Here is a 24753-nt window from a genome sequence, read left to right on the forward strand (position 1 = left end):
CTCTGACTTTGAATTCTGTTCCGGTCATTGTCCTTATGGAATTTCCTCCAAGTAATCCTAAACTCACAAAGATGTGCATGTTAGGTAAATTGGCACTTCCACATGAACCCTGTGAGTGGGCATGAGTGGGCTTGCTGTTTCCTATCGTATGTCTAATGATTACTGGGAGAAGCTCCAAAGGTGGCTTTGAGTATGTTATGTTACAAGTATTTTTATGCACATATCTTCTAGAACCTGTCTAGCAGAACTAAACATAGGTTGGATCAGGTGTTGAAAATCTTTAAAGCAGGTGTCTGCATGTTGCTCTAAGCTCACAACTTTCGAAATGACTGGCATGCCTTCTTTGTCACTGGACCCACCTTGTGAATTACTTAATAGAAAACGAAAGGGAAATAAAACATACGGTTTACTTCACCAAGATGAATGGTAAGTTGTGGTTTAGTAATTTTGGAACTAATAATTATTTTTTTGAAAAAGCTAAAGATCTTAAAATAAATAGTTTCTTGTGTAAATGTCTTAACACAAATTATTAGGGAACTGTATGTTTTATTAAATTTATTTCAGGTTATTAATCACTTGATTTTATTTTATCTTATTGATTAATTGTTGAGAGGTGGAACAGTGGTTAATGCTATTGGATTTTAAATCTGGAGCTCTGGGTTTAAATTCTTTTATCATGTTTGTGGAGTTTCCTCCAAGTACATCTTAGAAGATATGCATGTTAGGAAGTTTGTGACTTCTAAATAAACCCTGTGGATGTCAGCGTGAGTGGGCTCTATGAGGTATGTGTGCCGTTTCCAGGGATGTTTCCCTGCCTTGCGCCTAATGACAAATGACTAATGATAAATAAATAATGGGGTAGTCCCCAGCCCCCTGCAACCTTGCGCTGGATTAAGTGAGCTTGAGAGTGTTATGTTACAGGTGTTTGTAGACAAGTGTCTTCTGTAGCCTTTCTAGCAGACTTGAACTTAGATGTAGGCAGATGTAGTGTACATTCACTTTACAACTGGTAAAACATGTCCGTCTCAGCTCAAAACTTTTAGAGTGACTGTGAGGGTCTGCTACTTGCTTTGTAGCTGCTTTCTCCTTTTAATCTGTTAAGTAACAAAGAAAGTAAAAACAAATGTGCAGTTTAGTTCTGAAAGGATGAATGGTAAAGACTGTTTTTTGAAATAACATTATCTCAAAAAATGCTACAGATCCTATAATAAATAGCTACTTGTGTATTTGGCTAACACAAATAATTTTGATCAGGGTCTTCAATTCATTTTATTTTATACTAGCGATTGGGAGCCCAATTGAATCAGGCTACAAATTCTACATTTGTGAAATCCATACTTTATCTGCAAAGAATTATTTGTTTTTTTAAGTCCTTGAAATGATTTTGTTATCATGGCACTGATTTGTGCTTAAAATAGACCTTTTCGGTTGATGTAATGAAGAGTTTCCTGTTTAAATGGGGCTGTGAGACGTGAACTCAGCTCTTCGGCGCACCTCATTTGATTTTTTCCGGCAAACAAATTTTCAAAACAAACAAAACTAATCAGAGTCGGAGTAATAATTATGTTGGTGTGGTCATTTTAGATCTGAGATCGGCTAAAATTTAAACAATGACCATTGATAATACCCAGCCGTCATTACTCAGTTTGCCAATAGATGTCAGTAGGACGGATGCCAAAACCGAACTGCCCAAAGATAGATTTTGACGCACCAAGCAAATGGCAATACATTCTAAATTACTTACGGTTCCGGAGCTGTCAAAGGGTTTTTGTCAGTCAAAGATGTTAGTCCTGGAAAGTACGCCCCACCAAACCAACGTTCCAAAAACCAACCGAACTTACTGTTATCTGCTCGAACCAACACCGACTTACTATACTCAACCGTCCAGCAGCGTCATTGAAGCATTCGAACTTTCTTAGCCAATCATGCAATACTGCGTCCGCGTTTGCCACGTTATGTTCTAACTACAGAGGAAGAGTCCCATACATGGCTCTAACTTGTATTGAGTCGAGGTATTGAGGCGAACACCATACATACAGATAGTATCAAATTATATATAATGATAATTAATGGTGATGTGTGGATTTTTGTTTATTGTGGATATAATGAAATTTTTGTATATTTTCAGTGTAGAGGTATTTGAGAACTAGAAAAGAGAAACGAAATAATGTTTCATGTAGAACATGTGACAGTGAGAAAAAAAAAAAATTTCTATGTGAAATCTACTTAATTACTTAAAACAGCTTTATTTGTCACATACAGTGCTCAGTCTAAATGAGTACTCTCTAAAATATTCTTTCAACTCATCTGTCTCCCTTTAGAATGAATGCGTTCTATGAGATCCTATGCCATAAAACAGTCCAGCAAGTCTGGTGTATTGGTTGCAAATGAGATTTGTCAGTACAAAATTGCATTTTTTGACTTATTTAAGATCACGGTGCAAACATGAGCACACCCTGATGAAGGTCTTAGGAACAACACTTGACAAAATGGTAATTAACAGGAACTCAACAACAGATGAGTCTGATCCGTCATCACACAGGTGACCACCAGATGACTGACAATTAAGGGTGGTACTTAAAATCCCCTCACATTCAATGCTGATAATAATGGCGCCACATGGAAGAGACATGTTCCAAGACGTAATAAAGAAAGTCATTTCTTTACACAAAAAAGGTCAAGGCTACAAGAGAATTAGTAAAGCACTGCTAATCAGTCGGATTACAGTAGCAAAAGTGATTATGAAATCTGAAAAGGATGGACTTGTACCAAACTCTCTGAGACGTCCAAGTTGTCCATGGAAGCTAACACCTTGATGTGAGGATTTTGTGATAGGAAGAGTTGAGGAAAATTGCCATGCAAGTTCATCAGAGTTCACTAAAGCAGTAGAAAGTCAAACTGTGGTGACTATTCCTCACGACACAATACGAGGTATGTTACAGTGGAGTCGCATACAAGGGTGTTTACACACAAAGAAACCATAAAAAAAAAAAATATTCTTAAAGTTGATGATTTGCATATATTCAAAGAGAATCACAAGCATATATGAAAATACACATTATATCTTAGTGCACATTAGTATAGAAAGGATTAAATCACATAAAGGCCTGTGCCTGTATATTTTTATATATATATTTTTACCACCAAAATTTCTTGAGTCAAGATCAGGTATGCTGAGAGAGTTTGACACACAAGACCCCCCTTCCCCCCTTTTTTTCCAGGTGGTGAATGTGAGCTGAGGACTAGAGATAATGGTGTCAGGAACTGGATGGGTTCAAGGTGGGGAGAGGGCCTGTCAAGTGGCCATGAATGGTAAGATAAAGTGTTGCACTCTTTAGGCTGGGAAATATTGGTGAAACTAAATGGGAGTCAGACTAATGTGAACTCTTGAAAAGAACTGTAAGATGGCCCCATTGCTGGGCACTCCTTTCATTTGAATTGAGACTGTGTGTATATCAAGCAATACAGCTCGACTCTGCCTGCCTGCACATCGTGAGGTCTCCGAGTGCCTTCCTTGAGCAGCATATTTCAACCACAACAACCACTGCTAAAGCCCATGCAAGTTTAGCATTTGTCAGGGCCCATGATGACAAAGGTAAAAACTTTTGGGACTCTATACATCGCAGTGATGAGACAAAGGTAAATCCTTTTGAAACTGATGGCATCCAAACTGTATTGCGTCACATGAAAAATGCACGATACCCACAGTAAAATATGGTGGTGGCAGTGTTCTTCTGTGGTGTTGTATGAGTGTTGCAGGCACTGGGGAATAGCATTTCATTGATGGTGTCATGAATTCACAGTTGTACTGTGTTATTACCACTTCTCTGTGTCTTGGGTCGCCGGGCACTCTTTCAACTTTATAATTACCCAAAACATACATCCAAGGCCACTGCTGCATTTTTGATGAAGAAAAGGGTGAAAGTAATTTAGTAGCCAAGCATGGCACCCGACCACAATCCAACAGAACACCTATGGAGCGTTCTGAAAAGACAGACTGAGCATTCAGGCTCTGGAAGAGCTTATTCTGTATGAATAGACGTGGCAGTGCGTTGCTAACTTCTTCATTCTATATCTAGATGAGTTGGTGCAATTCTTAAAAATCATAGAGGCGTACAAAATAATACAGAGTGGTCCAGATCTAATTATGCAGATCCAGATCGTCTGGATGACTTTGATTTATGCAGGGACCATTCCAGTTCTTCTTCATGTCGTCAGTTTGCACACTTCTCGATGGTCCGGGATTTTTCGGGTGATTTTCTATGTAATAAACTTAATAAGTTATAGCGTCATGAAAATTGCATAATTAGATCTGGACCACCCTATAGATTTGGTGGAATTTGTTGTCAGGTGTATTCATTTTTGTCATACATTAATTAAAGAAATGTTTAATAGAACTCAATTTTGTCATATTTCTGCTAATTGTTCTGGTGGTCACTGAGAAATGAATAAAAATGTTAATTTTCATGCAGGGTGTTGTCATTTATGGTGAGCACTGAGCACAGTTATACTCATATAGCATGCAGTTAAATGTCAACCTGGTTTACTACTCAGATTATGTGAAAGAGATTAAAATGATAAGAAATATACAGAAATAGAAAAGCAAGTAAGACTAAATAAAGCAACTTAATATTCTAACAATTACAATTTTAAAATTAAACTGACCAATGTAAACTATACAGCAAAACACAAACCAAACTCTCTCTACAAACAGCAGCTATTGTATAACGTGCACAATGTTTAAATTGGACAACATCATAGATAGATAGATAGATAGATAGACAGATGGATAGATATATAGATAGATAGATAGATATGAAAGGCACTATATAATAGACTAGCTGATTAACCGGGGCTTTGCTCACTGAGTGCAAGGGAAAAAAATAAAATGTAGTATATAAATAATTAACCAGTAAAACATTAACATGTAAGAAGTAAAGATACATTGAGCAGTACTGGAGTGCTATCGGGCTATCGAGTGCTATGGAGTGCAACCTTACACTACGTGCCTGTGATTTAAGAGAAAAATTATTCAGAGAAACGTGGACGCTGCCCTTCCGTGCTTAACGGGCAGAAGGCCCAAACAATTCCCAAGTCCAATACTTCACATGAAGCGGTCGGTACATCTTCTTAGATGTAAACCCTCCATTGTCTTAAAATAATTCATTACAAAAGCAACCTTGAATGTTGCGGGGTTTTAGTGACCTGAACTCACCTTAAGGGACAGTAAGTAGCCGTGCAGTGCAATTTACAAAGAGAGTTTTGCTTTGATGACGCTGATCACACTCATTCGTAAAGATTTCCACTCTCCCAGGAGCCGAGTGGGACTCGAAGTATCACAATCAGTGCTAGAAGAGAGGACGCTACCCGAAACTGCGAAGCATTTGACATTCCACGCCTCCCAGCGTCCACTTTGTTCTCACGACCCGTCACCGCTGAAGGTGGTCTTGCCTGCACATTGTTTACAGCTCGGCGCAGTTGAAAAATAGAAAGACGCAAAGCTCTTTTCCTCATCTCTTCTATTATCAAGTACTGCCAATTAAAAAAAAAAAGTTATAATGTGCCAGTTTCCACGACATTCTAAATGCACCTGGAGGCAGACAGCTCAGCGCTGGAGTCCAGACAAGAGGACTGGGAGAAGGCGACACGGGGCGCACTTTTATGGGATAGATTGGCATGTTTGTGTTTACTTCTTTTCAATATCAGTAAAATAACTCTCACACAAATAATAACAATTCGTAAAGACGATATAAAAATGGCGTCCACAAACGAAGTGATTACTTCCTGTATTATAATATGTTCTGTGGTCATGCATAATTTCCATTTCGTGAGGTCATACGTAATTTCCGTTTCAAACGCGAAAAGAATTTTCTAGATATAGAAAGATAGATAGGTATAAAAGGCACTATATAATAAGATAGATAGATAGATAGATAGATAGATAGATAGATAGATAGAAGTGTGGAATCATTGAACCACAATGAGTAATTTTAAGTATATCTAGTGTGCCTAAGGTCTGTTTTACATGTGCATTTAAGTTAACTGTAAGTTGATTAGTGTTCTCACCAATTAAGCCAGGTTTGGTCATCACGTCAATACACACAGCAGAATCAATGCTTTTAAGTCATCACATTATACTAATTGCCATTAGTATATGAATAAGAAGGGGCAAAATACATCATTGCACAGTGATTACAAAATGATCTTAAATGGTTTACTAACAGGGCACATATTTTCAGTTTGTATGTTAGGATAATGAGCAGTGTAATAATAATCAGATCAGCCTTGGGTGGCACGTGCAGTTTGCCTGTCTACTTGGGTTTTCCTCCTACATCCCTAAAGGAAGTCCAATTCTTTTGAGTGATTGTGTGTGTGTGTGTGTGTCAGTTGACCTTGTGCTGGGCTGTTGCCCTTTCCAGGTTTTTTTCCTGCTTTCCACCCAGTGTTGCCAGAATGGCTCTGGCCAATGTGATCCTGAATTGGATGAAGCTGACCTGAGAATGTTATGTTACATGATTCCTTGTGTATAAGTGTGTGTGACTTGTTTTTTATACAACACCAGCATAAGTATTTTATAGTGAATATCTGAAAAAGAAAATAATATTGTAAACTATTAATAATTGTAAAAACAGCATATATAGTGGATAATTGAATTATACCATGATTGACTGCCGCTAACAGAAAATGTGCCGGTGAAAGAAATTTCTTTCTCAGTTTTCCAAAAGAAACTTTTACAAAATCCCAGGCCATTACTAAATAATATCCTGCCAGTCTATAAAAGCTGTGCAGCTCAGTAAACACCAAGCTTTTAGCCAGCTGTTCAAAGAGTCCTTTAAATCAGTACATATTACATGCCTTTTAATCAATCATTGTAACAGGTTAGTTCAGACATTGCTGTCACTTTGCCATTTATCACAATGACATGGCATGAAGTTTCCTGGTGATATTTAAAGTTGTTTGTAACAATATAAACTTCACAATGATTGCAAAAAGTAAATCCGTTTTAACATTGTAGACAATCAAAACACCAGTTATGCAGGACTGCATAAGTCTATTGCTGGGTCCACTCACAAATACATACATGGGATCAATTCAGAGTCACCAACCAATCAAACTTGCATATTTTTAGATATGTGTGAGAGAAACTGCATTAAGTAGAGAAAGGTATGAAGAAATTCAATGTCCAGGTGCAAGACTGGAATTCAGGATGCTGAATTTCCTAGTCAGTATCATTAACCACTGAGTCACTGCACAATGTAAAGCAGCTTCCTGGCAATCTGTCAAGTACTCTTCTTTTAAGTCCTTCTTGCTCAATCTTGTTTATTGTAACTAAAGTCTGACATCACGTGGTTTAATCATTGGAATTAAATTCTACGCTTTGCCAACTCTGGCTGTTTGACAGATTTTTTTTTTTTCATTTTTTCATGACTTGTTAGTGTTTATAATCTGCCATGCTGGGCCATTCTCACATTGTACATTTTTTTCTAACAATGTCATGAAATGATTTGTCAACTTGAGGAAGTAATACTCAGACCTACACTTTTTTCTCATGTGTTTCTTTCTAAATATTTAGTTAAAACAAATACTTCATGGTGATCACAAAGGTGTTAGCTGGTGAAATGCTGGCTCTTTGGTCATTTGTACCTAACTGTTAATTGGTAGCTAGTTATGAAAACACAAAGCAATGCAAACAGTGACTGCAACTGTTCAAGACTAAAAGAAAGCAATTAAAAGTTGGTAAATCTAACAAGGGAGTTAAATAAAAAGAAGCACAAAACTTTAGCAGTAATAAATGGCTTCTAATTCAGCAACTGGATTAGAACAAAGCACACAGTCACTATGGCCGACCAGGACTAAACTTAAGCACCCCTGTTCTTCAATAACTTTTTAACTCAACAGACATATTCACTTTTATGTGTTTTGGGGTTCTCTTTCACTTTATTATTAAGTCACAACTTTAACTTATTTTATTATAGTTGACAGTTCTACATAGTCACAGGTGGCTTTCTGATCAATGGAGGATTAACTTTGAGTGAACATGGGATGGACGGAGTGTGCAGTGATTGATAATACTTATTTTAGAATGTAGAATTTTGGAAATAATTGAGAATGATTTCATTTCTTAATGAAGAAAACTCAAGAAACTAATATGAACTTTGGGGAATGTGACACTGGATCTCTACCTACACATGGCGCAGACAATGGACATGTGTTTCAACGTCAAGTGTAAATGCAATGCAGTTAAATTATAACTGGAGACAATCCAAAAAACAAAAGGTGTAAAGGGAGTCTAACAGTCAGGTAGTTTTCATCCTCTTTCTTCGTTATTATTGGCTTCCTACTCATTAAATGGTTAACTAGGAGCGTACAAAAGATGTTAAAGATTCAATGTATAATCTCCTGAGCATGCAGCAACCTGACACTCTGCTGGCTGATTTACCGTATATTTCTGGTTCCTTTAAACAGAGCTACTGCTTATACCAGTCAACTCTAGAATTGTGTTAAAATGCGCTGGGGGTTCTGAAGATGAGCAAAACGTTGTGTGGCTCAAAGAAGGAGGGGCAGTCCCCACTGGAGAGGAATACAGCGTATTTAACAGCAGCTTCATTATAAAGAACACAAAAAAGTCCGACTGTGGTATTTACTCCTGTGTAATGGGACAAAACCTAAGCAGCTTAAATAAGACATACAAGCTTCAGGTTGAAGGTAAGTTTTTATTATGAAACTATGGATTTGTCAGTGTTGTACTTGTCAGCTTCAGGGGTGTCACTAGCTTCAGCACTTATTAGAGACTTAGCCCCCCAAAAATGGATGTGGGTGTGTGGTCTTCCTTGAAGTTTTCACGTTGCTGATGAGCATTGTCAGAATGCTGAATGGGAGGAACAAGGGCTGAGAACGTGAAGATCATAGGTTAAAACCCTACATTTATTGGATGGGTAGAGAGGAGGGTTCCAGTTGATCAGGAGTTGGATGCTTGACTTCAGGGGATAAAACCCTAGAAGTCCCCGTACCAGCAACACATTCTGGCGACAACATGTTGCAGAGTCAACATGCCGAATGCCTTATGCAGTCTTGGTCCCTGCCTGGCAGTAACACTACTGCTTTGTTATAATCAGTGCAACATTTCTGAGTGGGAAGTAGGAAATGGTGTGTTGTGATCGTTGTATGTTTGATATTTAAATATACTTGTTTCTCTCGTGTTACCAAGAGATTAATTAATGTGTCTATATTCATGTATCATTCGTAGGTATGCCATCACTACATACTGGTACACTGGTCACATCTTCTCTGGTTTTATGCCTGGCTCTATTAACTGCTGTTCCAATGATTCTGCGCCTTGTGAAGAAAAGTAAGTAAATCATTTGACAGGCTTTCTTATATTGTTGTATGACTTTCTGAATTAATAAACACAAGTTTATCCTGTTGACATCCATTTGTTAATATCCAGTGTATACAACTACGACTAAGGTACTGTAGCGATCTGTGTAAATAAGAACAGGAGGACTCACAGCTGTCGGGCCTCTTCGATTTTTTTTTGCTTGACTCGGTCCTATATAAAAATGAATTATTCTAGTTGACTCTAACCCAACACACCTCCGGAACACATTAAAAAAAACATCCCCGCCAAGGTGTGCCCACCCCTTACAATTAGAAACCTCCCCTTCCAGTCCTCCCTTTCCCTCAGACAAGGTTAGAAAGCACTGCCTGCACGTTACAGTACTTAACATGTCAATACTCACTTAAAAGCCTATTTATATTTCAGTGTATCTTGATTGTTTGAACATGAGTTTGCATGAAATGTGTTAATTAAAACAGTCTCAAAACTCTGCTTTTTTATTTTATAGACTTCAGGAAATAATTTGTATTTTTAGTTCCAGGAGAAAGCGGTAAAGTGGCGGTTTGTTTCCATGTAAACTGGTTTTTCCTTCCTGTCTTCATGTCCACTGCTTTCCTATTCTGGGGTGCAGTTGAAGGTGAGTGGTGACAGCAGAAGGTCCTCTTCTTCTTTTGAAAGATTGACAGGAGTTTTATTAGATGAGAATGGGTGGTTATGTGGAGGAGAATCATCAGGGAGCTTATGCATATGTATGTCAATCATTGTAATTGTGTCCTATCCTACTTGTACTTTCTGTGGACTCACACCAAAAACCATTTCAATTCAGCCAGCCGCCATCATCTCAGGTGGCCAGCCACGAACCTACAAAGTCCAGTTTACAATGGCTTTTGTTATTAGCCTGAGCTAGAGGTGGCTTATGAACACCTTCTGAACACTGCAATCGGAACACTTACTCGTGATGTCAGCTGGGCGCTCTCTCTCGCACTCAGCCCCCACTGTCCTATGCAATGTCTCCACTCTCCACCAATCCACAGTGCAAATCCTAATGACTGTGCCAGGTATATAGCCATGGTCTCACACCATGAGCCATTTCAGTTCTCAGATTAGCATTGTGGTAATTGCAAGTGATCAGCTGTGAGCTATCAACATATGAATTACAATGGCTCCCAGAAGCAGCGTCTTATCAGCCTGAGAAAAAGTATGTTTTGCAGCCTTGGCTGAGCAGATAGTGCTTCTACTGTAAATACTGTGAGTGGAGCACTTCTGGGTAACTTCAACTGAGCTCTTCCTCGCAGTGCCAATGATTCCACATCCTCCCAGGAAATTTCCTTTCTTGGTGCCTGTGCTAACACCCAAATGACACTTGCTGATCCAAAAGTTTGGAAATAAATAAAAAAGTAGAGTCAGAATAATTCAAGCAAAAGATGTCAAAAGTAAGGTAGAACAAGAGAATTCTTGGAAGGAACAAGATCATTTCCAAATTCTGACATAACAGAAAGAAAATAAGCACCTATTACATTCACTGTTGGTAAATAGCCCTCAACATATGGATTACAATGGCTCTCAGAAACAATTTTTTATTAGCCTGAGGAAAAGGAAGCTAAGTTTACTGGCTTAGGCTGAGCAGATAGTGATTCTGAAAACTGTGAGCAGAGCGCTTCCTGGTGATATTAACTGAGTTCTCTCTCTCATTCAGCCCCGCTGTCCTGTGCAATGCCTCCACACTCCACCCATGCACAGTGCAAATCCTACCGACTATGCCAAATGTATTGCTGTGAACTAACACCATGAGCTGAACATCATGAAAAAGCTGAAAAATTAAATTTCCAAATTCTCACAGTAGAAAAAAATCAACATGCATTGTATTCATAAATTTTGCTCATGACAGCAAAATTGCAAAGTGATTAACACTGCTCCCACGTTAAGAAAGATGTGCCATTTAGGTTACTTGTCAATTCCTAATTTTCTCTCTGTAAGTATGTATGTGTGTGAGTAGGTCCTGTAAAGAACTTGCACCCTATTTTAGGCTGTTTCCTGCCTTGCACCTGATTGGGCTACTGTCCCTGACCACACATTGTGTTGACCAGATTGGAGAATGCAATGCTGTGATGTTATAAATTGTGGTTATACAGTGTTTGTTTTGCGATGTATGTGTTATTTAGTTTTGAAACTGTAATTTTTTTAAATAACTTTTTTCCCACTGAATCTGTTTCCCTCACATATTCAAAAGATGTTTCTGCTAGTCTAGTTGTGCACTCTAAATCAGCTCAGTGTGAGTGAGAATGAATGTTTGCAGACATAAGTGAGCCCTTTGATGGATAAGTATGCTCTCAATGTAGGATTCAGGTCTCCATGACACTATAAAAGAAGAATGGGCTTGGGAGATGGATGGGTTCATAGATTCAATGCAATTGAAAGATTTATTGAATTTATATTCCAATTCACAGATTTATTTCTGTGGATAAGTCGCAAAAAATTGTTTCTTTTTAGGTTTTCAACATAATATTTTCTGAAGTCTCTGTTTATTAAATGGTATGACATACAATACAATACAATACAGTTTATTTTTGTATAGCCCAAAATCACACAGGAAGTGCCGCAATGGGCTTTAACAGGCCCTGCCTCTTGACAGCCCCTCAGCCTTGACTCTCTGAGAAGACAAGGAAAAACTCCCAAAAAAAACCTTTAGGGAAAATGGAAGAAACCTTGGGAAAGGCAGTTCAAAGAGAGACCCCTTTCCAGGTAGGTTGGGCGTGCAGTGGGTGTCAAAAGAAGGGGGTCAATACAATACAATACACAGAACAGAACAAATCCTTAATACAGCATAATAATAAAAATTTCAGAAGTACTGAGCAGAATTTAACAGTAGATTATATCTCATAATAAGATTTGGATATTTTTAGAGTCCTGGAGACCTCATCCATCAAGCTGCCTCCCCATTTGGCCATTCCACGGCTGAAACGTTGCTCGGCCAGCCAATCCGATGAAAGGACACCTTTTTCCCATGATTCCTGTGATCCTCCATCAGGGATGACTTTACCATAGGCATTTAAAGTAATTAATTGATTACATGAAGGAAAAAATACCGTAAAAACACCCTTGCTTTTGTTGGTATAAATGAATATCACTGTTCTAGCATGACTTAAAACAAAGAGTCAGTAAAGTTCTGTATTTATAACTCTAGCTGCATCTTTCTCAAGCTCCCACAGTAAAGCAGGTCACAAGGTGTAACAACAGAAATATCAACAGCCAAGTGAAGCTTGTTCTTAAAAATTTTGTGGTAATTCATAGAAATGTAAGTTTCAGAAAATTCAGGAAAAAATATCACAAATATATCACAATATATTTATATATCACAAAAGGGTTTCTTCTCTATAATATAGAGAAAAGCCAAGCAAAATGACACCTTTTATTGGCTAACTAAAAAGATTACATACAATATGCAAGTTTTCGAGGCAACTCAGGCCCCTTCTTCAGGCAAGATGTAATACAGAAACTGAAGTTTCCTGTGTTTATATCCACACACTAGGACAAGAAACAACAATGGTAAATTTTTAAATGAAAACTCTTAAATGTAAAAAATTAATAGGTTCATTTAGGCTAAGATTAATTTAACAGGAGATAGAGGAACAATGTATGGTCAAGATCTTTAGATAAGATAACTGTCCAACAAAGTCCTTTGAAGTTTGTGATGAGTTTTTCAAAACAATGCAGATCTGTAGTCAGGTTGTCTGTGTCAGTCTGAGAGATGCAAACAGTCTTCATATCTGGCTATAAAACTCTTGTCTCTGTTCAAGCCATGCTGTAATGTATTAAATTTTAACATGAGCTTAACTTCCCATTCTTTTCTCTCTTGCTGCGTTTTGAAGTTGCCCATAAGCACTGTGATTTTAAAGTCCCTCTCACAGTGTCCATGGCTGTTGAAGTGGGCCGCTACAGGAACATCTGTGTTGCCATGTTTAATGTGGAATCTGTGTAAATTCATTCTCTGGCGGAGTGTTTGTCCAGTTTCTCCCACATAGAGTGTAGTGTCAGGACATTGCATGCAGAGAATTAGGTAGACAACATTCAATGATCTGCAGGAAAATGATCCCTTTATGTGATGTTCAAGTCGGGAGTTTGGTATAATTATACGGTCTGTATTGTAGATGTGGCACACGTTTTACATTTTTTCTGTATGCAGGGAGATGTGCCATTTTCTGTTGGTTCATTTAGGGAGCTTCGGACAATTAGTTGCTGAAGGTTTGGTGGTTGTCTGTATGCCAGGAGGGGAGGTTCAGGAAATACATTTTTTAGTGTTTGGTCGTTGTTTAGTATTGGCTGAAGTTCTTTTATAGTTTTTCGAAGTGTTTCAAGATGTGGGTTGTAGGTGACAACAAGGGGGATGCGGTTCTTGTTGTCTTTGTTTTTATATTCCAGAAGGTTCTCTCTGGGTATGGCAGTAGCTCTTCGTATTTGAGTGTCTGTTGTTTTGGGGGTATAACCTTGTTTGATGAACTCTTGTCTGAGCTCCTGCAGTTGTTGATCCCGGTCTGTCGGGTCTGAGCAAATACGATTGTACCGTATTGCTTGGCTAAAAATAATGGAGCGCCTTATATGCTTGGGGTGAAAGCTATCACTTCTTAGGTAGGTCCGTCTGTCTGTTGGTTTGTGAAAAACAGAAGTTACAAGGGTGTTGTTTTTCAGTTGAACTGTGGTGTCAAGGAAGCTGACTTCTGTTTCTGAGTAATTCAGCTTCAGCTTTATGTTGGGGTGAAAAGAATTGTATTCATTATGAAAATGGAGGAGGTCCTTCTCACTGGCAGTCTATAATATGACAGTCTTCAGTTACTGTATACAATATATTTAGCTATATTATTTGTCCAGTTACAGATTATAGTTGGAAGTAGTCTGCCTTCTATGTCTTACCAGCTGCAAGACATTACATTAATTTGTTAGCTCATGGGAGATATGGAAAAAACGGCCATTTTCTATTTACCAACGTATTCTATATAGCAGTATTAAACCAAACATTTCAATATAGCTAGACAAATGCCTTTATCAATTTAACATAAAACTAACACTAACAAAAAAGTGACTCCTAACAATCCCTGTATCTTTTCAGGTTTTTCCGTAGCAGTTATCCTTTCTATGTTTGTCCATTTGTTGCCAATTCCTTATATCCTGCATTTTGATAACTGTCTTTTCGATCATCATGGTAAGTTTCAAGTTTTTTAAATTAATTTTCTTAATTTTTGAAAGTATAGATGAAAATTTATATTTTGTGATAACCCTATGAAAATGCTGCACTGAGGTAAATCTGAAATACATTTTTTTCTGTGTAATGAGAACACAATTGCAATGCTTTCAGCTCATTGCAGACCCCAATAAGCATGGTTTCAACAAAGAAAACTTGTCCTTTTGAGATTTAATCTTCTCTTTTCTTCAATCGCGACTATAAAACTGAGTTATGTTTTCTACTTGCTTCACTGTTATCAAGATCGAAACTGATTTGGAAGCCTCTTAACAATTAAAAATAGATCTCTGTCTCTCTGATGGTTTAATGGCAATTTTTTAGGTTCACTCAGCTTGGCCAGCTGCCCTTTTCAAAGGCGGTACTGGAGCAGAATTTATTGTCCTTTCTGATGCCATACTCCTTTAGTCACTTTTTGAAATACAAAGCGATAAAGTGACCTTATTCTAACCTCAGGTCACAGGGATAACTGATTAATAACAATATGAGTTTGTAAGTTTCAGGTTTATTTTCCTAAATAATGTTCTTTGAGTCATTTGATGAACTAAAATGGGTTGTACATTTGGGGTATCGGCTCATCTGGGGTTTGGAAATGGAAAGGTGGCTGTTATCAGCATAGGTGGGGTGTTAATATTATTTTTATTGCAATTATTATTTCACAAAATGTTGTTCTTGCACCATCTGTGACTGTAAGATCTCAATTAAAATTGACTTTAAATAAGGAGAAAATTATAGTACTGTGTTGTAGCACAGGACATGCTGGCTGGAACTGAGCCCAATTATGTAGCTGGGCGACTGCCTAGCCAGTATTGAAGTGAAAGCCGAAGCTCTCATTTCAACTTCCGCAATGTTTCTTGGCGATTTCAGTTTTCAACTTGCAATTCTTGTAGTCCTACTTTGGATGTACTGTGGAGGCTTTGACCCCTGCTTCAGTTTAAGATACTGTTATTAGATTCTGTCTTTGTCTTTGTTTGCGTCAGGTTTGCCTTTAAGACTTAACCTAATTTTGTGTTGTTTTGCTACATTGCTTTTTGTGCTTCTTTCTGAACTCTTTAGAATAAATATTTTAAATATCCAAGGTTGTTTGTTTATATTTGATTTTTTTTTTTACAGTTTTTTACTCTCACCTTTTGTTATTAGTGGAAATCTTGAAATTCTTTGAATTTTAGAAGACATTTGGGGGTTTTCCAGGCCTGAAAGTATGCCTTTTGAGTTTGAGGCTAGACAGCTTGAAAGTTAGGCCTAACTAGTAGGCCCTGACCAGACTTTAGGGAAGATCTGGCATTTTATGTTATCGCCTTTTTATGTTTCCTCCTTAGTTTTTATCTTTCAATCATATTCTGAACAGAAGCTCGGCATGTGCTAAATAATCACGTTTCACTCTGTTTCATTGTGGCTTATCTTTAATGTGCTTAGTATCAAAATCCAGGCGTATAATAGTGCCGGCTTTTAGAAAAAAAAGTAAGGTTTTGCTTTGATAAAAAATGCAGTTTCATCAGTTAATCTCACAGTTATAGTTATGTGCAATGAAATTCCTATCTGCATGTTTGACCAACATTGATCAGGCCAACAGTGTCCCTTTTTAACGGCCTGAATCTTGCTCTGAATCTCATTATGTATAATATCAATCCATCCATTTCCGTCCATTTTCTAAACCTGCTTATAATGTAACATCACAAAATAATAGGCAGTGGTAAGCAAAACAGCTACGTTTTTTTTCGCATACCTTTTCATGAATTTGACACTAAAATTTGTAGAGATTTTAAAGGTTTTAGAGGGTTGAAAGAAAGGAACATTGTACCTTAAAGGTTTGCGCACAACATACCGCTTTGGGACCAGCATATTACTCAGAAAGCTCCTAAGAGAAAATATTTCAACAGAGATAAACACAACCCACAACGAGAAAAACTCAGATATTCTTGAAAAAAATAAAAGCTGAAATCCAGCAAGACAATAAAATTATTATCCAAAACAGCTTTGGGCGATGCAAACCTTTATGCATGCTGATAATGGTGTCCTCCCATCATCCCCAGCACACTCTTGCTATCTGATGGGAATTGTGGTCACCACATCAGCACTGATTTTTGGGTTCTTCCCCCCCTTCCATTTCAACTCCCTCTTCCTGATATGTCAAAGAACCGGGTTTTAAGTTGGACCAACACGCATGGAAAATTCTGTGAAAATCACTTCCTCTGTTTTTGTGTGATTGGCGAACAAAGAAACAGCCAGCTTGCAATTTTATTTATATAGAGGATAATGCCCCTGGTGGCTGATGCATATCCAACTCTTGTGTTCTTAAAACTTTAAATACTAAATTCATTTTTTTCATCTAAATCATTACATTACAGAAGAAATACTTTGTTAAAAGATAAATTAAATTTTAATGTATTTCTTTATGCTGTCTGCTGGTCATCAAGTTATTTTGCTGTTTAAACTGGCACACTAGAGAATTGTCTTTTCAGTTTCTTTCAATAGCAAATTTGATGTGTAGAGGTGATCTAATTTTTTATCTTGTTTTATGCTCTCTATGTTGCTTTTCATAGTGTCTTTATTGAGTCATTAAGTTCACTTTAATTTTGGAAACTACACATTACTAGAGTTTGCAAATCTGGTGGTATCTGAGAATAACCCATTTTATTATTTACCTTATTTGTTTAGGTCAAATGTGAATACTTTTGATGCTTGAATGACTGAGCTTCATTATATTTCTTATGTTCGTTACTTCTAAATCAGAGAAATAAAAAAAACACTTTTAGTGACTTGAACAGATGGCTTGGCAAATGCAGTGTAAAATGATATTTCAGGCTGTGGCCCCTTGATTTCATTCTCATCTTCATCTTCCTGACAATGAAATGAGCAGCTCTGTTCTGACAGGTTCTTGTGGATTTCCTGGTTTCTGTTATTGCTTTGGTTCCAGCATCTTTTGTCTCACAAAGGAGTGAAATCTGTGACGTTGCATATGTTGAGGAATTTGCACTACGATGAGTAGGCAAAGTAAAAGTAATTGCTGCTTTTTTGCTATTTTGTCTTATACTGTAATGTCAACATTTTTCGCAATTGTGTGAAGATTTTTGGTGTTTTCTTTTGCATTGTGAATATTTATATTATCATAGTGTGTTTACAGCTGCTAAATGGATAAATTATAAATCATTGATTTTCTTATCCCTTTAATGATGAATAACTGCAATCTGATTTCTCTCAAAATGCCATGTGATGTACTGTACATGTGCTGTACGAACTCCTTATTTTCTTCTTCACCTTTCATTTAGAGGACTATCACATCCTTGGATTTCTCTGTGGAACAAACATCCTCTCCCAGATTAATTCAATCACTCTGATTGTGTCAGTGGTTGTCCAAGCTGGTGAGAACATTTTCATTTCCATAAATATAAAATATGAGGACACCTCCTTTACACAGAGGAAACTTGTCAAGCAGGATAGTGTCCAAAATATGTGTTGTTTATGTGACGTTTAAGACAATGTCTTTTTAAAACTTTCACCATGTACTGTTTTGTTGTGATGATCATCTGTAAAGCCTAATTCCAAATACTTTCATGTCAAAGACTTGAACATTTTCTTGCAGTTTAGTCACTGTCTTTTGAGAGAAGACAAAGAAGAAATATAAGTATAAGTAGAAATCACTGATTATACAAGATATAAACACCAGTTGTGGTGGGCAATGCTCTACTACCAATTTCTACTGGATCATTGTTACTCCTTAGAAAAAATAAATATATTTGCTCTAAATTTTTAATGTGATGGAAGAAAGTGAAATATTTAAAATTTTGCTAGTGTATTACGCCAGGAATTACAATTTTTGCCATAAGTAGGTGGCCAAGGTCCAATCAACAAAGCACAGAATGTTAACAGCAATGTGATTTGAGAGGCAGAAGGTCTAACCAGTCCCATGTCTTCTGATGCTTGAAATTCAGTGGTGTAAAATGTTTGGCTGACGTGTGACTTTTCTGAGGCACGAGTGTAACAATGAGAAAAGGTCATTCATTTCTTCCTATAGGGAAATATTCCCTGCAACTAAAAACAATTAAAACACATTCAACAAGTGTTTAATTTAATTTTACATTTATATTTTAAGAATCTTTACAAAAATTAAGTAGCACATCTTAAACATCCCATCTATTTACCAATTTTCTACACATACCCTATATGTTGAGGTTAAGGGACTCTGACTTCTATCCTATCAGGCAGGAGACATCCCTGCACGGGTGGTCAATCCAACAGAGGGTACACTCTCACACGCCCACACTAGCTCATACAACGTCATTTTAAATGAAACTGGCATACATGCCTTTAGAAAATGTGAGGATTCCACAGTAACTGGAGGCCTGGTTGAAGAAACACGTTCAACTGACATTAACCTACCTGAGAATTCATCTCAGATCCCTAGAGCTGTAAGGTTTCAGGCCACAGATGTTAATCAGTCCTCTTTACCTGCCCACATATAGTCTGATACAAACAGTGTGCAGAATTTGTTAGACATTCACTATGAATTTACAGTCAGCAAAATATCAAACCGTTGAATGCAATTGATAATCTAGATATTGAAATGTAAGTACTTTTAGTATACTAGAAATAACAAACAAACAGCTTTAAATGTAGGAACTAAATACTTGTAGTAATCTGCTAGGCCAGGAGTGGGGAACCTCTGGCCTCTGGGCCATATACGGCCCAGAAGGCAGTTTGGTCTGGCCTGCCAGGCAATTCAATAATTTTTTTTCATTAAAGATTAATACAAAAAATACACAGATGGCAGTTATTTTTTCTCCGAAATAAAATAAAATAATAATAAAATAGTAGAGAGCAGCATCTGGGTTGCACTTTCTGGCTGTATGCCATTCTGGGTCACAGTCAGAGTAAATGCAACAGGCTTATCATCACTTATCATCGCTGACTTGATATGGCGTCAGTCAAGAAAGGAAAAGTAGAAATGGACAAACAATTACTTTTTTGTTGAAGTAAAAGGCAAGCCAGTGCGCCTAGTTTACAGGGACATGCTCACAGTGATGAAAAGGCCAATCTCGAGCATCATTACAGCTCAAAACTTGGCAAAGTGGATGAGTTAGACAGATACGCTTGGATAAAGTTAATGCTCTTCGGCGGAGTTTGGATGCTCAACAAGCCGCTTTCACAAGGCAACCTTTTCACAGGGACACTGTCATGCAGACATGTTTTGTGGTAAGTAAGCTTGTAGCGGATGCCACATGTGCTATTATTCTGTGGGCGGTTGCTGCCTCTTTGGGTGCATTGTTGTAAATACACCTTTAAGGCGGAGGTCATAACTCGGTCAGGGTGGTTGGTGTTGAAAGCTTAAAAACTGGAAAAGAAGGGGAGAAAGGGAGACATCTTGTGGTGGAGCAAAGAGAAGTGACAAGGTAGCACCAAGAAAAGTATCTACTGGAACAAGTTCTTTTTTTTTTTTTAAGACTCAGCGACACAAGGGAGACGCGTCTCTGAAGATGGACTCTTTTTCTTTGATTTCGCTGACAAATATCTTGGACCAGTAGGATTAAACTTTGTTATTATCGGCTCGACAGCCGGCGTATTCCAGTAGGGTTTCTCTTTGCCCTGAACAATAAGGACAGTAAACCCGTTTGGACAGTCTGGCTTTTCTTATTTATGAACATCGCGTGTTTAAACCAGAGAGGGGGGGTTTTGATTGCTATGTATTTGTTGGTTTGTTTTTCTTTAAATATGTAAAATAATATACTTTTTCTTTTGCTTCTTCTTTATTTGGTGATATGGCTTGTTGTTAATGCTAAGCTGGGACTGGTGGTGGGGGTCAATAAAAGGACGAGCGTTGGTCACGTTGCCCGACAGATTTTAGATATTTAACTGCTTTATACTAGCAGTTTTATAATCGTGCCTTAACTCGGGGTTTAGTTGTTTGCCCGGGGTTAGCGGTACAAGCTAATTGCTAAGAAGCTGAAACCTCATTCAGAAGGAGAGTTTGTGAAGAAGTGCCTTGTTGCTGCTACAAAGCTGCTAGCATCAGACACAGTAAAATTGTTCCAACGTGCTCATTTGTCTCGAATAAGCATCGGAAAGCATATTACTGATATGGCACAAGATATTGAAAACTCAGCAAAGGACACTACAAGAAAATTTCAGTTTTTTTCTATGACCTGTGATGAAACAACGAACATAACAAATACTAGACAATTAGCCAATATCTTCAATAGCAGTGGTCTAAACAGCCGCCAGTTCAAGGAGCTACTCAGTGAGCTTGAGTCACAGTATGTGAGGTGCAATGGCTGAGTCCTGCAGATATGCACGCATGGTTTTACAAACTGAGGGAAGAAGTAAAAGAATTAATGGAGATGAAGGGAAAGCCTTTCATGGAACTCAGTGATGGAAAGTGGCCTTCATTGTGGACATTACAAAATACCCCTCAGAGCTGGAAATCAAGCTCAAAGATTCCTTCCAACTCCTCAGCTCTCTGTTATCAAGTGCAAAATCATTTGAAGCAAAATGAAACCCGTGGCAAGTACAACTGGAAAAGGGTACACTGCAAGAACAAAACCCTGATATGACATCTGAATATGCTGGTGAGTGTGCCAATCTCCTTCAGGCATTTGGTGAGAGGTTTCAGGACATAAAAAGTAAACAAAAGGAATTAAACATATTTGCTATGGCATTTAATGTGGAACCAGCTGATTTACCTGACAACATGCAACATGAAACCATTGAGCTGCAAAGCAACGACGACCTCAAACTTAGGCACAACAGCCTTCCTCTGCTGGAGTTCTATAAACTGTATATACGTCCTGAGGATTTTTCCATTCTGAGGAGACATGCTCTGAAATTTGCATCTCTGTTTGGGATAGCCTAACCTGTGAACAGTTCTTTTCAAAGATGACTCTTGTAATGACTCAATTCCGCTCTAGACTGGAAAACCAGCTGCAAGTAGCATCATCATCACTACCATCTAACATGAGACAATTCACCAGAGATAAGCAATTCTAGCTATCACTTTGGAAAAATTAATGTGATATGTATTCAGTAATTTAGTATGGCCCTTGAAGGATGTTCTAAAAAATTAAAAGGCCCTTGATAGGAAAAAGGTTTCCCACCCCGTGCTAGGATATCCATCCATCCATTTTCTAACCCGCTGAATCCGAATGCAGGGTCACGGGGGTCTGCTGGAGCCAATCCCAGCCAACACAGGGCACAAGGCAGGAACCAATCCTGGGCAGGGTGCCAACCCACCGCAGGACACACACAAACACACCAAGCACACACTAGGGTCAATTTAGAATCGCCAATCCACCTAACCTGCATGTCTTTGGATTGTGGGAGGAAACCGGAGTGCCCGGAGGAAACCCACACAGACACGGGGAGAACATGCAAACTCGAACCCGGGTCCCCTAACTCATCATCTAGGATATGCAAACTACAAAAAGTTAATTTGACGTCATAAATAATAATCATCATCATCATCATCATCATCATTCTTTACATTTATATATCACTTTTCTCAGCTTGGCAGGTTAAGAGTTCAGTGATGGACTATATTTTTGGAAACCCATGCTGTGAAACAAGAACTTAACACCCAACTATATCGATAAGCAAGGCCTATTAAAAGTACTGATAAAACAATATATGGAGGCACAGTCTTGTGTTGCATTTTCACATCTCAGTTCTAAATTTCTCACTTTTGAGTCTAGACCAGTTGTTGTCTGAGTGAAGTTTGAATGTTGTCTCCTTATCTGCCTAGGTATTCTGGTCTCTTTAAGAAACTCTAAAGGTGTGCATGTTTGATTGATCAGAGACTCCATATTGGTCAGTATGAGAAAGTTTGCATGTCAGTGGGACTCATGTTAGCCCGACATCCTTCCACCAGGTCTCTTTTCTGTCATTTGCCCATAAATTTTGGATCTGACTCCCTTTATCATCCACTGGATAAAGCAGGATTAGAAAAAAGATGGGAGGATTAATAAGTGGGTTACATGATTTGATATATAGATGAATGATTGCTTTTGCACTTTATTATGCTGAATCTTTATGTCCAATTGACTCGACTAATCAAAGTTATTTCTTTTGCAGGGAAATCCTGCATTGTTGTGACTGACCTGGTTCCCAGTGCTGTAGTGACCATTTTAATAATCCTTCTTCTGTTGTTTACATCAGTAGCTCCTGCAATAAGTGAGTAATTAGAGCTTGTGTGTTTCATGTTTATGGTGGGGTCTCATCACTATTATATTAAAGAATCCCATATTTCAGTTATTAACATTAATATCTTGGGCAGTCTGAAGTAAAGAAAATGAAAAATGAAAACATAACTGTTTAAATGGTAGTAAGGGAGATATGGTTTAAGGAGTAACTGGTGCTTGATGGATCCAGTTTCGAGTTCTACACCCATTTGCTGTCGCTGTAGAGTTTGCATGTTCTCTCTGTGCCTGTTTCAGTTTCTTCTCTCTATTCATGTATTTTCTGTTGCACAGTTTAAGGAAACTGAATTCTATCCAGGCATTCAGGCATGAGGCAGAATCCACCTCTGCCTCCAGTTTTCTTTCCACCTCTTCGAAATATACAGGTTAGGATAATTCTAAATTAACCTGCTGTGAGTGTGGGGGCCCTGTGATGGACTGGCTACTCAATGTGTCCACTGCTGCCATGATAGGCTCTGGCTCCTTGCAACCCTGAACTGGATTGGTCACATTTAGAAATGTTACAGTATGTTATGTGAAGTTTAGAAATAGGAAAATAATACCAACATAAGTTCTGTACGAGAGGGATGAACTGGGCACTGCTTATTGTAATGAGAAAAGTGCAGTGGAAAGACAGAATGAAAAGTGAAAGAGCCTTAGAAAACAGTAATAAAATTAAATGGAGTATGTTTTGGCTGCAAACCAAAGAGAATACTAATCTTTGTTAAAATGGAAAAAATACCAAATGCAATTTGCAAAGTAAAATCTGTCTCTCAGTTTCTCTTTTTTCAAAATAATACAAAATATAGCCATGATATATTTTGCACTTAAGTCTGAAATGGCAGAGACCAGGGGAAAAAAATATGTTTGTAGTTCTTGATCATTATGTACAGTAGTAACTTACAAAGTACAAAAGTATCAGACATTTCGGGGAATCAAAAGACAAAAGGATGGGTTGTAAAGTGAAGTGAAGAAGGAATATAAGACAGAAAACCTGTTATTACCTTTCAGTTTAGTGATAAGGTGTAGTGTGGCTCCAGACCAGCCAGGAAGCAGTGGTCATCCTTCACTAGCCATCCAGTGATGCTGCAACTAGTAGGCATAGTCTCAGACTTCTTCCCTTTGGGTAGAATAAGCTCTCATTCACAATTAAAACTGTTGATTCCACCGTCATATTTAGAGAAGACATTGTAAACCCTCTAGACTTTATATAACTATGATTGCTTTACAATACTGACCTCTGAGCTTATAATATCTTTTAAATTCCATTTAACCTACTGTAATGCTATGATGTCCATCCATCCATTATTCAACCCGCTATATCCTAACTACAGGGTCACAGGGGTCTGCTGGAGCCAATCCCAGCCAACACAGGGTGCAAGGCAGGAAACAAACCCCGGGCAGGGCGCCAAGCCATTACAGGGCACACACACACCCACATACCAAGCACACACTAGGGACAATTTAGAATCGCCAATGCACCTAACCTGCATGTGTTTGGACTGTGGGAGGAAACCAAAGCATCTGGAGCAAACCTACACAGATACTGGGAGAACGTGCAAACTCCATGCAGGGAGGACCCGGGAAGCGAACACGGGTCTCCGAACTGCGAGGTAGCAGCGCTACCCACTGCGCCACCGTGTCACCCGCTATGATGTAATTTTTTTTTATTTTCTTTATTAAGTTTATATCTTTCTGATTTAATGCATTGTTTTCTTCATTGTGTTTTTGAATTTGCAGTGCTTTGCTCACTTCTTTGCTCCTCTGTATTAATTTATGATCCATTCATTCACTGTTAATATTCAATTGGATTCAACTCTGGGACATTAGGTTACTCTAAAGTACTAAGACATTCCTTATTAGTTTTTTTTTCATGTAACTGGGTTGTGTTCTGTGGAAAATGAATCTAAACACAGATCTGGCTCATTGAGGTTGTTTTCAATGATTTGTTATTTGGCTGCATCCATATTTCTTTGCTGGCAACAAAATTTCCAGCTCCTTCTGCTGAAAAGGAACTT

The 24753-nt window shown here is 38.0% G+C and overlaps 1 protein-coding gene across 2 annotated transcripts in view; it reads left to right on the forward strand.

Annotated features, from left to right (window-relative positions):
* Positions 1-329: 329 nt before the first annotated feature.
* The window catches only part of LOC120529274, a 37359-nt gene continuing 12935 nt past the window's right edge, over positions 330-24753 (forward strand). The window contains exons 1-7 of one of the 2 annotated variants that reach the window (XM_039753138.1): positions 330-426; positions 8467-8706; positions 9248-9349; positions 9873-9974; positions 14442-14534; positions 17840-17932; positions 22632-22730. In XM_039753138.1, the coding sequence (XP_039609072.1) occupies positions 420-426; positions 8467-8706; positions 9248-9349; positions 9873-9974; positions 14442-14534; positions 17840-17932; positions 22632-22730 (736 nt within the window). In that variant the 5' untranslated portion in view covers positions 330-419. Of the gene's footprint in view, positions 427-3224; positions 3313-8466; positions 8707-9247; positions 9350-9872; positions 9975-14441; positions 14535-17839; positions 17933-22631; positions 22731-24753 lie in introns of those variants that run through there. The other variant, XM_039753137.1, reaches the window with a different exon arrangement.

The sequence above is a fragment of the Polypterus senegalus genome, chromosome 1 (genome assembly GCF_016835505.1).
Source record: "Polypterus senegalus isolate Bchr_013 chromosome 1, ASM1683550v1, whole genome shotgun sequence".
NCBI classification, from domain to species: domain Eukaryota; kingdom Metazoa; phylum Chordata; class Cladistia; order Polypteriformes; family Polypteridae; genus Polypterus; species Polypterus senegalus.